Below are 16,849 nucleotides of genomic sequence, written 5' to 3' on the forward strand. Positions count from 1 at the left end.
TCATCCAGTAATGACTGGGGTCCCAAGTCCGAAAACCCCAGCATGGTGGGCTTCTTCATACGTACATGTGTCGGGAGGCTTCATCTTGCGTTCATTGCTTTGAGTGATTTGGCAGGCAGAGCGTGGTTGCTCTGGAGCTACTGCCTGGGGGGAGGCGTAGCTGAAGTCTTCAGAGATTAGTGTAAGAGGGTGCCTTGCCCAGCTGAACTGGGACCGGTTGGGGAATTCTGAGATGGGGGCTTGGCGGAGGGGGTGGGTCTGGAGGCTTCCACTTACAAAGTGTCAGAAGAAACGGTAGGAATCCTGCAATCCATCCATACTGCGTGCCTCCGAAACCACTTGTATGGGGATCTTGCCTGCTCTTATCCTGAAGCTTTAGCCGCTTCAGGAGTTGTAATTTTGTTCTGATTCCGGCTTGCTGTGACTTTCAGCTTTGATGGATTGCAGTGCCGAGAGAAACAGAAGCTGCTCGTATCCCAGCTGCTCGGCCCAGACCCCTGTTGTGTGTAGTCATTGTTCCTTAACATAATACAATCCCACGATATATACAATATGTGCAGCTAACTCATGCACTCTTTTTTTCCCCCTCCCCCCACCCACCGCCCAAAACTATCCTCCTCCACAGGCTGAGATGGTCCACGCAGGATTAATGACAGAGAGAGCTCTCCTGTTGACAGCATCTCAGTGCCAGCAACCAGCAGCAGTAAGTGTTGGGGGGGGGTGCTGGCGGGGGGGATCTTCATATTTTGACAATGGTGTTTCAAGAACCCGAAAAACGGGCAGGAGGAACCTCATACTTTCCCCCTAAATGATACTCCCATGTAAATTGCAGTTATCCCTTGCTAACCTGTCAAAGAGGGGCCTTTTAAAGTGGTGGCTCTTCTTATATTTAGCAAGGATAGAGCCCGGGTCCCTATGCAGCCCAGCATAGGATCTCTTTCAGTGGCTGTTGCTGATGTCTTTTTGGACTGGGAGCCCCTTGGGACAAGCAACAAACTTAGAGTGCCGGACTAGGACCGGGGAGACCCGAGTTCAAATCCCCATTCAGCCATGAGACTTGCTGGGTGACTCTGGGCCAGTCCCTTCTCTCTCAGCCTAACCTACTTCACAGGGTTGTTGTGAGGAGAAACCTAAGTATGTAGTACACTGCTCTGGGCTCCTTGGAGGAAGAGCGGGACATAAAATGTAAAAATAAATAAATAAACCGTTTGAGAACTTCTTGTTGAAAAGCAGTGCAGTATTATACATATTCTAAAGAATGATAAATAAATGGGGTGATTCCTCTAAGCTCAGTCTGCTTTCCAGAGCCTGAGAGATGGTGGCAACATGAGTGAGTTTTTACTGTGGCTGTGCTTTGGTGGGGGGCAAAGGCAGAACAGTGATTCATGCAGAGGTATAGTGGCTAGGCATCTCTGTGGGCTCCCTCTGACTATCCTGGTACTCCGAGAGTTCTCTTGCTGACCTGGCAGACATGTTCAGGATGATCGCACTAGGACAGCGATTTCCAGCCTGTGATGTGGGTGTGGATAATTAATCATATCCAGGAGGTTATGCAGGTCAATGTACTGTGACGAGTGCAATACATTTGTGAGTGAGCATAATGAACTTGCTGTGTTTTTAATGCCCCTCGATATATAGGAGTGACTCTTGTCAGCCATAGGCGATGTTGAAAATGTGTTAAACAGCTTGCTTATGTGGTGGTCTGCTAAAGCTTTCAAAGACAATGTAGTGGTCCACTTAAGGGAAAAGGTTGGGAACCCCTCTCTGCTAGAAAATATGGGACTTGCCTTGCTCAGCAAATCTAAACTCTTAACTGTATTCGACCTATGACTTTAGTACCTGGCTGTAATGCTGGACACACAAAGGCCTACAGACCTGTAATGCTGGTGACCTGTCTTACGACACATCTTAAGGGTCACCCTGCTAACTGGGCAAAGAATCCCCTGCTAACTGGGCAAAGAGGCACCTTTTACCACGGTGATTCTCTTTATTGAGCAGGGGGAGAGTAACTGGCCCTATCCACCCCCAGCACAGGACCTACAGTGTCTGTTGCTGGTGTCTATCTTGTGTGGGTTTTTTTAGAATGTGAGCCCTTTGCGGACAGGGAGCCACCTTATTTATTTCTCTGTGTGTAAACTGCCCTAAGCCATTTTTGGAAGGGCGGTATAGAAATCAAATTAATAATAACAACAACCGGGGGAAATCTGCATAAGTACCATGGCATGTAACTTGCTAAGCTGCAATTACTATCTCTTGCAGAATAACTTCTCATCCCTGCTGAAGCCCATATCGGAGAAGATCCAAGTGGTGCAGAGCTTCCGGGAGAAGAACCGTGGCAGCAAACTGTTCAACCACCTCTCGGCGGTTAGCGAGAGCATCCCTGCGCTAGGCTGGGTTGCTATGGTAAGGACTCGGGCGCCGTGGCTTTTCCACTCGGGAGTCCCAAAAGGTGAACAGACCTCTCCGAGGAGCCTTGAGCCGCTCCTCCTTGTGCTCTGGCCCCAGTTTTAAAAGGAGTCCCGTTGTGGGGCCTCATGAAGTCGTACTGCAGAGACTGGCTGCCGTGGCCGTATTCCCTGCTAGTATGTGTCTGGTGCTGGGGGAACAACCCCTGCTTCTCACAATGTGTCGCTGCTACAGACATGAACTGGATGAATGGCTTCTCCCCTCACCCAGGGGAATCTGGGAATTGTACTTTGGAGCTGCTAACAGAAACCTCAGAAACCTTTGCAGACAACAGTCCCCGGTGGGGAGCACAGCAGTTATATTGGTATTAAAGTTGGTGCTGTAAATACGCCCCACAGGCTGTTCCTTTGCTGCTTCTTGGACCTCTTTGGGGCTCCCCTGTTCCTTGTCACCCAAACCTCCTGTCTCCAGACCCCCAGTCTTACACTGAATTGCTTCCCTCCTCCTCCTCCATTGTCTGGGAGGCCCGAAACCACTCTGAGGATTCTCTCCACTGCCCCCAAATGACCTTGGGAGGCTTTTATCTTGTTCCTAAGCCTTTAGATCAGGGCTGCTCAACTCCGGCCTTCCTGCAGATGTTGGCATATGACTCCCATAATCCCTGACTATTGGCCACTGTGGCTGGGGATTATGGGAGTTATAGTCCAAAAACAGCTGGGGGGGCGGAGTTGAGCAGGCCTGCTTTAGATCCATGGGGCCGATGTTCAAATAAATGTGCTGGAATGAGGATGTTGGAGAATGTGTGTCCTGATGTGCTTTCCCTTCTTGCAGGCCCCCAAGCCAGGCCCTTACGTGAAGGAAATGACCGATGCCGCCATGTTTTATAGCAACAGAGTCCTCAAGGAATACAAAGATGTGTAAGTTTTACTTCCCTCTGGAAAAAAACATGAGGGATGCAGGCAGTAAAGGGCAGAGCTGTTCTCTTGGGGGAAGGAGGTGGGTCAGGCCATTTCTGTTTCACTGCCATCCCCTCCCAATTCCCCAAGGCTGTATCCAAGCTTTGCTACTTCATTTATTTTTGCATTTATATCTTGCTCTTCCCCCGAGGAGCCCAGAGCAGTATACATGGCATATGCTTATCCTCACAACAGCCCTGTGAGGGAGTTTAGGCTGAGAGGGAAGTGACTGGCCCAGAGTCACCCACTGAGTTTCATGACTGAATGGGGATTTGAATTTGGGCTTCCCCAGTCCTATTCCAACACACTGTGCAATACTGCATCTTGGGAAATGGGGTAGAGTGGGGTGGGAAGGGGATCCGAGAGCTACAGGAAGGTTTGTTCCAGCTTCAAGTATGGCTGAGGTTGGGAAGGGTCTGACAAGGCCAGTTGGAGAGGAGAGCTGGTCTTGTGGTAGCAAGCATGGCTTGTCCCCTTAGCTAAGCAGGGTCTGCCCTGGTTGCATTTGAATGGGAGACTTGATGTGTGAGCACTGCAAGATATTCCCCTCAGGGGATGGAGCCACTCTGGGAAGAGCATCTAGGTTCCAAGTTCCCTCCCTGGCAGCATCTCCAAGATAGGGCTGAGAGAGATTCCTGCCTGCAACCTTGGAGAAGCCGCTGCCAGTCTGTGTAGACAACACTGAGCTAGAGAGACCAATGGTCTGACTCAGTATATGGCAGCAGTTGCAAGGGATTGGCAGCAGGAGAGAGGGCATGCCCTCAACTCTTGCCTGTGGCTTCCAGCGGCATCTGGTGGGCCACTGTGTGAAACAGGATGCTGGACTAGATGGGCCTTGGTCCTGATCCAGCAGGGATGTTCTTATGTTCTTAAGACAGGACTTACTGGTTAAATGGCCAGACTGTACTTAAGAACATAAGAAGAGCCCTGCTGGATCAGGCCCATGGAGGCCCATCTAGTCCAGCAGCCTATTTCGCACAGTGGCCCACCAGATGCCTCTGAGAAACCCACAGGCAAGGGCTGAGGCCATGCTCTCTCCTGCTGTTGCCCCCCTGCCACTGGTATTGAGAGGCATCTTGCCTCTGAGGCTGGAGGTGGTAATGTGTGTGGTGACAGGTCTCCATACCTTGCCATGGCAGTTTGGAATCTCACTATGTTCAATAGCCCAGACCTGGAGTTAAACTAATTCGTTAAAGGAGTCTTCTATTTCTTCGAAGAGAAAACTGGTGAAAGTTTGAGGAAAGTAGCAAAGCAAAGATGGAATTGCAGCAACAAAACTAGTGTTGGAGGGAGCTAGATGGTGTCAGCATAGACATCAGGGATGGTGTGGGGGGGAGCGAAAGTGTTGGGATTCAGTGGGCTGGAGAGCTGGCCTTGCAGTAGCCAGCATGAATGGTTCCCTTTGCTAAGCAAGGGTTGCGTTGGTTTGCATTTGGATGGGAGACTATACATGAGCACTGCCTGCTGTAAGAGAGCCTCCTTGTATGGGGCCAGAGCTCAGCGGAAGAGCATCTGCTTGGCATGCAGACGGCCCCAGGTTCCATCCCTGGCAGCATCTCCAGGTAGGGCTGGGAGAGACTCCTGCCTGAAACCTTGTAGAGGTCGCTGCCTGTCAATGTAGACAGTATTGAGCTAGATGGACCAATGGTCTGACTATAAAACACCAAACAAATAACATAAGGGATCTGAACTATGATACAAAGAAGAAGAAAAACCAGATCCGATTATATTGCTGGAGACCTTTGAGGCGAGAGGCTCTGGAGAACCCTGGGGAAATACTGTTTACATTAGAAGAGAACCTTATATTGATTGGACATATGGTGGGAGAAGACTTCTGGATTCCCATAAAAAAGGATCTGTGATTCAGCACAGAAGTATAAAGATGTTATTTCTTATGAAGAACAATTTGAACTTTTGTGAGCACTTGAAAAAGTCTATCAAAACAGCAAACATTACCGAAAAGCTGTTGTGTTTACACAAATGGTCAACATTATCCTGTTCTGTTGTTCTTACGTTCACATTTCTACTGTTGTTTGGATGTCATACCTTATTGACTGGAATGATTTATTCATTTTACTATGCGCATGTTTGTTTCACCTTCAGTATAATCTGACTCGGTATAAGGTAGCTGCCTGTGTTCCTATGACAAGCCTAAGCAGTCAACTTGTAGAAAAGGTTCCATCTGCAAGGAAGGGGAGGGGAAGTCGAAGGCTGTAGCTATAGCTTTCTCATGTCACTCTTACCTGCACCAATTGGTTTGCTTGAATCTTCTTTTCTCCTAGAGATAAGAAGCATGTGGACTGGGTGAAAGCATACCTGTGCATCTGGAAAGAGCTGCAAGAGTACATTAAGGAGTACCACACCACCGGGCTGACATGGAACAAGACGGTGAGCCCAGGCAGCGTCTTGAAGAGGCATCAGATAGTGTGCGGCACGTTGTGTGGCTTAGTCCTGAAGGTGCCACTGAACTGGGGTGGGGCCATAGCTCAGTGGCAGAGCATCTGCTTTGCATGCAGAAGGTTGCAGGTTCGATCCCTGGCAGTATCTCCAGGGAGGGCTAGGAGAGACCCCTTTCTGGGAGAACCATTGCCAGTCAGGGGAGACAGAACAGAGCTAGCTGGACCCAAAGGGTCTGGCTTGGTATAAAGCAGCTTCCTATTTGGGCAGGAGAGCTGGCCTTATGGTAGTGAGCATGGATTGTCCCCTTTGCTCAGCAGGGTCCACCCTGGTTTGCATTTGGATGGGTGACTACATGCGAGTGCTGTAAAATGTTCCCCTTAGGGGATGAGCCATAGCTCAGTGGTAGAAGATCTGTTCTGCATGCAGAAGGTCTCAGATTCGGTCCCTGGCAGCTTCTCCTGGTAGGGCTGGGAGAGACTCCTGCCTGGAACCTTGGAGAGCCGCTGCCAGTCAGAGTTGGCAATCCTGAGCCTGAGGGGCCAAGGCTCTGACTCGGTATAAGGCAGCTTCCTTGTACCTCTTGGTCGACCATAACTTGAAATGCCTGGGCGTTCTCTCTCTTTTTGTTCCTGTCCCCCCAGGGACCCATAGCAACAGCTGGGGGGAGTGGGTCTCCGGCTGCTCCTGCTCCTCCTTGTGGTGGCCCCCCACCCCCGCCACCTGGCCCCCCGCCTCCTCCCGCTCCTGCTCCCACAAGTTCTGGCTCCGATGACGCTGCATCCCGCTCGGCGCTCTTTGCTCAGATCAACCAGGGAGAAGCCATCACTTCTGGTAGGTGGCTCCATTTAACGGCATCCTAGCTGGGCTCTAAGCAAACCCGCTTGGGATAGGAATTGCTCTCTTCTGAACTTAAAGGAGGATGATCCACGGTGGTTGCTCTCAAGCTCTGGCGTTTGGGGAAGCCCTGCAATTACTCTCTCCACTGCACGGCTGTCTCCACAGAGGGATGTGCACAAACCGGTTCGGCGGCCCTTTTACACACCTCCGAACCGGTTCGGCGCTGGGGGGTTACCTTTAAGCAGGAGGGAGGGTGCCCCCACCCCTGCCCCTGCGTTTCCTCTGCTGGTGCTGTGTCCAAAATCATGCACGCACACCAGCCACTTCCAGTCTGGGCAGCAAGAGAGTACACTGCCGCCCCATGCCAGCGATTTTGGACATGGTGCCGGTGGGGGAAACGCGCCGGCATATGGGGGTGGTAAGAGCACCTTCCCTCCTCCTTAAAGGTAAACGGCTGCTGGCCTGTTCGTGCACATCCCTACCTCCCTGTGGCTGTATCGCAGGCCTGTATGGATGGTCTTGCTGTAATATCACAAGAAGAGTTTCGCACCCTTTGTGTTTTTATATTGCAGTTCCCAACAAAAAAGTTCTCAGAGTTGTTTGCATAGTAAGCGGTGTCAGAAAATGATTCCTCGTCCCCAAAGGGCTCACAAGGTAAAAAGAATCCCAAGGGAGACACCAGCAATAGCCCCAGGAAACATGAGACAAGAACACTAATAAGAACAGCCTTGCTGGATCAGGCCCAGGGGCCCTTCTAGTCCAAAATCCTGTTTTCCACAGAGGCTCACCAGATGGTCCTGGGAAGCTACAGCAGGAGATGAAGGCATGCCCTCTCTCCTGCTGTTGCTCCCCTGCAACTGGTATTTGAAGGCATTCCTACCTCTGAGCCTCAAGGGAGCTTATAGCCCTCAAGACTAGTAACTAACTATTGATAGCCCTGTCCTCCATGAATGGTCTTTTAAAGCCACCCAAGCTGATGACTGTCACCACATCCTGTGGCAGAGAGTTCCATAGGTTAAATATGTGCTGTGTGAAGTACTTCCTATTGTCAGCCCAAAATTTCCTGGCAGTCAGTTTCTTAGGATGACCCCCTGGTTCTAGTGGGGTGTGTGTGTGTGTGTGAGAGAGAGAGAGAGAGAGAGAGAGAGAGAGAGAGAGAGAGAGAGAGAGAGAGAGAGAGAGATCAAGACCGAGATCTCCCTCTCTCTCCACACACCATGCATAATTTTATAGACCTCTTTCATGTCTCCCCTTGGTTGCTTTTTTAAAAAAACTAGAAAGCCCTAGATGCCGTAGCTTTGCCTAAGGTGAACAGGAACAGTTGCTCTCACCCTGCTAAGTATTGGAGCCATCACACTTGGACAGGGGCCTCTTTGCCCAGTTAGCCTGGGGGCTAATTCTCATGGCCAGTTTGCATAACCTTTCCTGTGACGCAGTGGAAATTAACTCTTCCTGTGGCTTTTGATGCACAGTCATTCCAACTTGCTGTATTCTGGTTCAAGCCACTTGGAAAAACTCTTCCCACCCCCCTAGTTTGGGCCTTTGGACCATTTAACAGACTTGGTAATCCTGCCAAACAGGTTGCTGAAGTTCGCCCCTGCAAAAGCACGGATGACTGTCTTCGCACAAAGGGAGTGGAAGGAGAAGGATTCGGGAGGGGGAAGTGGCAGTAGTGATGGGGCATAAAATGTCTGGGGTTCAAGGAAGGCAACTGGGGATCTGGGTCTGCACAACCCATACCCTCTTGCAGGTGGTAGACTGAAACTCCCATCTTCCCTCACTTGGCTACTGTGGCTGGGGATGATGGGAGTTGTAGTCCAACAGCAGCTGGAGGGCCATAGGTGTGTAGGCCTGCACCAGGAGTTAATGCTGTGTGAAGGTTGGGGGTGTGCATTGCCGGTTCTGACAATAGCAGCCATGTAATAGCGCAGCGGGGAGAGCGGGAGGCTGTTGGTTCGAATCCCCGCTGGTGTGTTTCCCAGACAATGGGAAACTCCTGTATCAGGCAGCAGCTCTATAGGGAGGTGCTGAAAGGCATCATCTCACACTGGGCAGGAGACGGTAATGGTAAACCACTCCTGTATTCTACCAAGAAAATCGCATGGAATGTGATCGCTAGGAGTCGACACTGACTCGGCGGCACATTTTTCTGAGTTAATTTGGGGCAAAGCAGCTTAGAAATTAATGAACTGTTGTCCAGCTGGAAAAGGCTCCCTGTTCTGTCCTTGATGATACATTCCTGTGGTGTAGGAGCAGTTGCTTCCCACATTGTCCACGTGGGCATTTCAGGAGGAGTGGAAGAAGGTGCCCTGGGGCTCCTGGTACTACTCAAGTAGAGCAGGGAGGAGCTGCCGTGCAGTGCGTCTCTAACGGGGGAGGTTCTCAGCCTTGGCTCCCCAAAGGCCATTGCCGCTGAGGATGATGGGAGTTGTAATAAATCGTGGTTTCCCTCGTAGGCCTGAAGCACGTTTCCGATAACATGAAAACCCACAAGAACCCGTCGCTGAAGACCCAAGGTGGCCCTATGCGGACGGGACCAAAGCCCTTCACAGCGCCGAAGCCAGGCTGTGCTACAAACGCCTTTCAGAAACTGCCCCCAAAGAAGGAACCTCCTGTCCTGGAGCTGGAGGGCAAGAAGTGGAGAGTGGTAAGCCCATTTGCGGGAGAGGGTGGGGCAGGGGGACCCCCTCCCACAGAGGCCCCTACACAGCCGCCTGGGCTCCCTGTGTAAACATCGCCCCAAGAGATGGTCTCCTCTTAGAGGAGAGCTGGTCTTGTGGTCGCTAGCATGACTTGTCCCTTTAGCTAAGCAGGGTCCACCCTGGTTTGCCTTTGGATGGGAGACTACATCTGTGAGCACCGCACTGTAAGATATTCCCCTTCTTAGGGGATGGAGCCACTCTGGGAAGAGCAGAAGGTTCCAAGTTTCCCCCCTGGCAGCATCTCCAAGATCAGGCTGAGAGAGATTCCTGCCCGCAACCTTGGAGAAGCCGCTGCCAGTCTGTGAAGGCAATACTGAGCTAGATAGACCAAGTATCTGACTCAGTATATGGCAGCTTCCTATGTTCCTATGATGGTTGCTCAAGTGCAGAAAGGACGTAGGCACAATGTGGCATAGGGTGTAGAGTTCACTCTGCCAAGCCTCCAGGTTCTCGTCTCCAAACGATTCTGGCCCTTCTGGTGGCTTCAGTTTGCTTGGAAGATTTTGTCGAGCACGTGCCCAACAAGCTAAGAGGTGGTGATAGTCAGGGAAGCACATCTCTAGTGCCTGGCTTGCCCCTGGAAGCTGACTAAATTGCACAGATGTGCTTGGTTTGCGTCTTATGGGCAGGCTGCAAAACTCAGACTGAGTTGTGCACAACTTGGGTGCTTCTGCTGCAGAGATCCTACAGCTCTGTCTTCTCTTTCCTGGCTTCCTCTGCCTCAAGGATGGCCCAGCGTTTGTCGTCTTACAGTGTTAGTATTGGGGCTGCAGCAATCCGTTCCTCTTAACCAGAGCTTCACAACTTTGACCCTCCAGCTGTTTTTGGACTAGAACTCCCATCTTCCCCAGTCACGGTGCCAGTCGTCAAGGATAATGGGAATTGTAGTCCAGCATCCACAGGAGGGTTGAAGTGGTGGAGTTCTGCTCTTAGGTCATCCAGGCTCTGTTGCAAAGTTGGTGTTGCCTAGCAGAGGCCATCACAGATGTGGGAGGACAGGTACATGGATGGTCTTGCATCATCTGTTGTGGGGGCTGATGGAGAAATGAATGTGCTTCTGAATTGATCGCCTTGAGAGGCATGTTGGCAGCAGTTCTTGACCTTTCCAGAATCCACACAGGAGAGCCAGACATTAACCCTTTTGCAGTTTGAGCAAAGCTCAAAGGGAGGGGAGCTGGTCTTGGGGTAGCAAGTATGACTTGCCCCCTCTGCTAAGCAGGGAACATAGGAAGCTACCATATACCGAGTCAGACCATTGGTCTATCTAGCTTAGTATTGTCTTCACAAACTGTCAGCGGCTTCTCCAAGGTTGCAGGCAGGAGGTTCTCTCAGCACTATCTTGGAGATGCCAGGGAGGGAACCTGGAACCTAGATGTTCTTCCCAGAGCGGCTCCATCCCCTGAGGGGAATCTCTTCCAGTGCTCACACTTCGAGTCTCCCATTCATATGCAACCAGGGTGAACCCTGCTTAGCTAAGGGGACAAGTCATGCTTGCTACCACAAGACCAGCTCTCCTCCCTGGTTTTCCACTGGAAGAGCAGAAGGTTCCATCTTCCCTCCCTGGCAGCATCTCCAAGATATGGCTGGGAGAAACTCCTGCCTGCAACCTTGGAGAAGCCCCTGCCAGTCTGTGAAGACAATACTGAGCGCGAGATGGACCAAGGGTCTGACTCGGTAGATGGCAGCTTCGTGAAGCATTTGGTTTAGAACGGGATAAGGGCCAGTCAAAGCTGACCTTGGGTGGGGTGCAGATTTGGTCCATGGGCCAGTTGGCCACCTCCGTTTTGCTGTGGAATAAGTCCGTGCTGCCCATGTGTGAGAACGGGCCATAGTTCAGTGGTAGAGCAACTGCTTTGCGTGCAGCAAGTCCGAGCTTCCCTCCCTGGCAGCATCTCCAGGTAAGGCTGGGAACGACTCCTGCCTGAAACCTTGCAGAAGCCGCTGCCAGTCGGCGGTAGAGCACGCTAGGTGAACCAACGGACATCTCGGCAGCTTCCTGTGTGTGACGGCAGTGAGGAGAGGATCGCTTTTGGTCTTAAAGCAAAAGTTCAGGCTAGCTTCCTGATCTTAAGCAGCCCCAAGGGAGGAACCTTGTTAGATACAGTCTTCCTGACCCGGATGCAGTCCCTAGGGGTCTCTGGTGGGAACTAGAGTCAGCACTGACCTCTTTGCTTTAGGAAAACCAAGAGAATGCCTCCAACTTGGAGATCAGCGACACCGAGCTGAAGCAGGTGGCCTATGTTTACAAGTGCATGAACAGTACACTCCACATCAAAGGGAAGATCAACTCCATCACACTGGGTAGGTTCCTGTCTCCTCTGGATGAGGGTGAAAAGCAGGAAGGAGGGTGTGAACGGCCAGTCGGCTGGAGGCTTCCTGAGACCCGTAAAGCAAGATTCTCAGATTTCCTCGGCTGATGTTGGACTAACACTCCCATCATCCCCAGCTGTTGCAGTGGCGGGTGATGATGGGAGTGTAGTCCAACAGCAGCTGGGGAGCCTCAGGCTGGCCACCCTTCTTTATAAAAACATGGGCTGGGAGGTAAAAACTGGTCTGAGAAGTTCTAATAAGAACTTCTAATAGTTCTTAGAACTATTCAGCTACTTTTCTCCTTTTGCAGATAACTGCAAGAAACTAGGCCTGGTGTTTGACAACGTAGTGGGCATTGTCGAGATCATAAACAGCCGAGACATTCAAGTCCAGGTAAACGCATCCCGCTTCGCTCCTTGGGGCGAACGGCCCCTTCCCTCCCTCCCTCCCTCTCTGTGTGGCAGGCCTGCACAACAAAATAAGGCCCAGGGGCTGGACCCGGCCCGGGGGGGACTTGCTTGCTGGCCCACAGGAAACAACGCTCTGCAGCAGAAGCCAGGAGAAGCTCTTGGCCCTGTCCTGCTGATGATCAGCAGTGATTCGATGCAGTTGGCCCCCACCCACCTTGCTGGCCCTGCCTCTGGGCCAGAGCACACAGCCACCCGGCCTCTTTCCTCTCCCCTTTCCCTGCCTCCAATCCTTTGCCCCCTTGCTTTCATGAATAATTTTAAAAATTAATGTGCTGAAATTTGACCTCGGCCCTCTCACACAGTCATGGTTGGTTCCAGCCCGCCAGGGCATTTGCGTTGGGCACCCCTGCTCTACGGGGCTGAAGAGCAAAAGTTCTTCAGTCAAGAGGGCCTGGGGGCTCCAGGATGTCGGGCTCTGGGAGCAGGGATCGTGAGGTCCCTGGCTGAGGGGTCTCAGGTGAGACCTCTTGCTGTTCCCTTCGCATCTGGCTTGTAGGGTGGCTCCCTCCCCTGCCGAGGGCTCCAATGGTTTGAGCTTCCTTTCCAGGTATTGGGTAAAGTGCCAACCATTTCCATCAACAAGACCGACGGTTGTCAAGTGTACTTGAGCAAAAGCTCCTTAGACTGTGAGATTGTCAGTGCCAAGTCTTCAGAGATGAACGTCCTTGTCCCGACAGATAGCGGCGACTTCGTAAGTCTCTCTCGGTCACTCGGCCTCTGATTTTTCTCATCTGTGTGCGGAATGAGTGTTGTTCTGGGTGGCACTCTCAAGGCAGTGTGTGCGCAACTGCATTCAGAGTGAGGCCTTTCTGATTCAGCCTGAGCGGGTTCTAAAATAAACTGAGCAGATATCAGAAAACTTGTCAGCACATGCACATGTGCACGCCTTAGAGGGAACAGTGGTGGCGAGTAGTTGCTGTGAGAGAACCACTTGGGCCTGGCGGGTGGGCGTTAGACCTGCAGTTACAAGGGAGGAGAGCTGGTCTTGTGGCAGCAAGCATGAATTGCCCCCTTTGCTAAGCAGGGTCCACCTTGGTTTGCATTTGAATGGGAGACTACATGTGAGCACTGTAACTTATTCCCCTTAAGGGATGGGGCACTAGCTCAGTTAGTCCCCTGCTTACTGAGCAAAGAGGCACCTTTTTAAAAAGTGGCGATTCTCTTTATTTAGCAGGTGGCGAGCAACTGGCCCCATCCAACCCCAGCACAGCATCTCTTCAGTGGCTGAGCCCTTTGGGGACAGGGATCTGTCTTTATCTGTCTTACTTACTTTATGTATACATGTCTCTATGAAAACTGCTTTGGAAACTTTGGTTGAAAAGCAGTATATAACTATTTATAGTAGTAGTAGCAGTAGCAGCAGCAGCAGCAGCTCAATGGTAGAATATCTGCTTGCCTGCAGAAAGTCCCAGGTTCACTCCTTGGCAGCATCTCCAAGTAGGGTTGGGAGCTGCTGCCAGTCAGAGTAGACAGTACTAAGCTTGGAAGGACCAAGGGTCTGATTCCATAGAAAGCAGCTCCCTATGTTCCTGTGAATTCTCTTGCCACGGTGTATTCTTAAGTCCCCAGTCTCTTGCTGGGTCTGAAATTAGAGCACAGAGCTGTGTTGCCCAAAGAGCACTGAGCAGAAGCCTTTATGTCCAAGCAGGCTTTCAAAAACAGGACTAAACATGGATTGTGTCTTCATATGCAACTGCATCACATAGCTAGGATGCAGAGAAGTGAAGCCATAAATGGCTTTATGAAGCCCACCAAGGAACAGAATCCCAGTTTTTCAAGTTGATGATTTGCCTGAGAGGTGACGGTCACTTTGCTGAGTAGACCTCCTCAGAGTTGTCCCATTTCATCCTTTGGCCTGTGGCTTTTAGTCCTGATACCTCCTGTGAACACCCATGTTCAGAGGCAATATGTAGAGAGCCAACAGCCAGGGGAGAGCCATCACCTCTGTTTTCTGCTTCGAAACTTTTTGAGAAGGGGATTTACTATCTATGGTGGACTTGTCCAAGTGTTAGACATTTCTGGAAATTGTTTCTTATAGAGATGGCAAAAATCACGGACAAACAGATTCAGCCAGAGCCTCTCTTGGCATTGTTAAGTATTTTTTCAGGAGAACTAGAGACACTAAAATGTTAAGATTTACTGTCCTCTTTGTCGATAGCCGCTAGATTGATCATAGCCAACCAACTCTAGTATATTGCAACAGCCGAAAAAACTGACATTCCTTAAATATCCGAGAAGGCATAATTCCATCTCAAACTCTTATTATGATATGACAGGACCTATTCTTTTGAATTACAAAAATTATGGTAAGGAGGGGACAACCCAATTCATCCAAGTTTGGAAAGGTCTATTTAAGAATGACCTCAACGTTGTAGAGTGTTATGTGTCTAATGTTTTGTAATCACAGGTTTGGGCTTGGTTTTCTTTTTAATTATGTCTTTTATAAATGCAATGATGACTGGTAACTTTAAATAAAAGCATTTTTAAAAAGAACTTGTAGTCCATGAGCAAAGCCCACAAATTTTGACCATGAGCACCATCTCAGGATGGGAAAAATGGGATAGCATTGTGACACTTACAGCTTTCTGTGTGTGATCACCCCTTCTTTAACCCTATGCCCAAACAAACTGCAGTAATTTCTGCAAAGGGTTAGGGTAACAATGAACAAACTGTTTTACTTTCTCTCCATAGAGCAACCTTTGCAGGACATTTCTGTCAATTTTCACCGGCAACATCAATGCAATTTTATAGTAGCTTTTGTTTTTAAAACTTTTAAAGCAGCTTTTAAAAGATTGGCCCAGTCAGAACAATAAAAGGCTAACACACTGAAAGTTGAAAGTAGTGCAATGCTGTTGGCTGTCTTCATCTCTTGGGGTGTGTAGACTTTGTCAGAAATCACAATGAGCCTTTGTCCCCCCAGATGGAAGCAGGCATTCTACCAGCTTGTGTCAGGTTGTAAAGGTGTGGCTTGTACAAAGATCTGGAGAAGCTCTGAAGGTTGCAGATGTCCACAGAGCTGCCTGAATACTGACTCTGTTGTTTTGTCTCCTTCCAGAACGAGTTTCCAATCCCTGAACAATTCAAGACACTGTGGAACGGGCAGAAGTTAGTCACCACCGTGACGGAAATAGCTGGATAAGCTTACCTGGCACCCTTGCCCCACTTCTGCTGTGGGACAAATCTGCTTATTTTTGGATGATTTTTAGATTTCCTGTACCTTTTCTGCTCTCAATCTGCTTCTGTCTTCTCCCCGAGAGACTTGCCTACCTGCCTTCACTGAAAATACCTCAGGCTGGGATTTGGGGTAGGGTAGCAGGCTTGGTGGGTCTTGATTCTGTTGATCAGCAGGAAAGTGTGGTGTTGCCCCTCAACCAGACAAAACCACATCACCAATCAATTTGTCTGTTTGCTGACTTTGAAGCCAGTGAGAATGCCTAGCTTACAGATTTTTTGTGTTGCATTTCCCCTGCTTCATTTTGAGAGGAGCACTATCCCTCGGGTGGGGGCGGGAGTATCAGGGTATAGAGTCCCCAGTGATGTGTGTTAAGTGTATCTGGCAGGTGTATGTTGGGAAGTACAAGGGAATTGACTAATTCTGCTAAACTAATCTAATCAGGGGTGTTGGAAGATTCCAGGAATGGCTTTGCTGGACCAAAGGCTGGAGATTGGGGGGTGTATAGCATTCCTTCTCCTCCCTGATGTTTTCCCTTTCCTATGTGCTCAGTATAAAATTCTGTGTTGTGCCATGATGTTGGAGGAAACCTCTGTTACAGGTGCCACAAGACCACCCTGGGACAGACCTCCAACTCCAAGCCAGGAGTCTGTCCAGCAGCTCACAAGCTGCTGCTAACCCACTTCCATGAAGCCCTCTTCCAAAGGGAAAACTGTGCCCAAAGGGTCCCTCTTCTGAGCAACTGAACACTGTTCAGTCTTCCAGGACAGTTCTTCTTGGAGTTCATCTCTCTCCTTTTTTTTCTCTAGGGAGAGGTGGGCATTCTTCATTCCAAGTCCAGTATTTAATTACTTGTAAGCACAAGTTTGCTGTAGTTGGTTTTGCCATTTATCAAAGTTTATTTACACTGTAGAGTCCAGAAGAACTTTTCCTCTAACTGCCTGGCTGCCCTTTTCCCTGTTGCTTGGCTTTCTCCCCTCCTTCTCTCCTTGCAGAAAGTTCAGCACGTTAGCAAGGCACTGCAACGTAGCATCAAAGCTGGGCACTGTACTGAACCATCAAGAGGAGCTGCCTGTGCATCTTGGATAGCCTAAGCATATCTTCTTTTCCTCCTCGCCATGTTGATTTTTTTCCACTGAAATGAAACTTAACAAAAGATATGCAATCTCTCTTATTTTTGAGACTGTCCTGTGACTTGTACTTCTCTCCTGAGGCTTGTGGAAATAAAAAAATCTCTGTTCAGTACTCAAAATTATACTGAAGATAGAAATGCCAAGCTTGCTCCTTCAGGTGTGGTTCTTAAAGGTTGGGGGGATGGTGAGTCTCAAACTCATCTGAAAGCTACAGCGATCAGAGCGTGAAGCTTTCAAGCCTTCCTCTCTTGCTTAAAAAACACTTGAGAAGGTATTGGATCATGCAGCCTTCTCTTGAACATTAAAAAAAACCCACCTACCTGAATGCATGATTGGGAGTCTAAATGGTCTTGCAGTGTGGCAGAGTTTGAGTGGGTACCTCTTCAGTCCCTTGCTTCCTGTTTTAATTTGGTCTCATGCTGCTCCTTGATGTATAGATTCTCCCTCCCAGCTGTGTGCTTTG

At 49.9% G+C, this 16,849-nt stretch overlaps 1 protein-coding gene across 4 annotated transcripts in view; it reads left to right on the plus strand.

Moving 5' to 3' along the window:
- CAP1 (cyclase associated actin cytoskeleton regulatory protein 1) overlaps positions 1 to 16,529 on the plus strand; it is a 37,427-nt gene extending 20,898 nt beyond the window's left edge. For all 4 annotated transcript variants that reach the window (XM_053267543.1, XM_053267544.1, XM_053267545.1 and 1 more), the window contains 10 exons: positions 626 to 703; positions 2,260 to 2,403; positions 3,238 to 3,323; positions 5,645 to 5,750; positions 6,404 to 6,593; positions 9,056 to 9,246; positions 11,479 to 11,602; positions 11,922 to 12,004; positions 12,629 to 12,772; positions 15,137 to 16,529. In XM_053267543.1, the coding sequence (XP_053123518.1) occupies positions 626 to 703; positions 2,260 to 2,403; positions 3,238 to 3,323; positions 5,645 to 5,750; positions 6,404 to 6,593; positions 9,056 to 9,246; positions 11,479 to 11,602; positions 11,922 to 12,004; positions 12,629 to 12,772; positions 15,137 to 15,220 (1,230 nt within the window). In that variant the 3' untranslated portion in view covers positions 15,221 to 16,529. The remainder of the gene's footprint in view (positions 1 to 625; positions 704 to 2,259; positions 2,404 to 3,237; positions 3,324 to 5,644; positions 5,751 to 6,403; positions 6,594 to 9,055; positions 9,247 to 11,478; positions 11,603 to 11,921; positions 12,005 to 12,628; positions 12,773 to 15,136) is intronic.
- Positions 16,530 to 16,849: the final 320 nt, after the last annotated feature.

Source organism: Hemicordylus capensis, chromosome 7 (assembly GCF_027244095.1).
Source record: "Hemicordylus capensis ecotype Gifberg chromosome 7, rHemCap1.1.pri, whole genome shotgun sequence".
In the NCBI taxonomy this organism is placed as follows: domain Eukaryota; kingdom Metazoa; phylum Chordata; class Lepidosauria; order Squamata; family Cordylidae; genus Hemicordylus; species Hemicordylus capensis.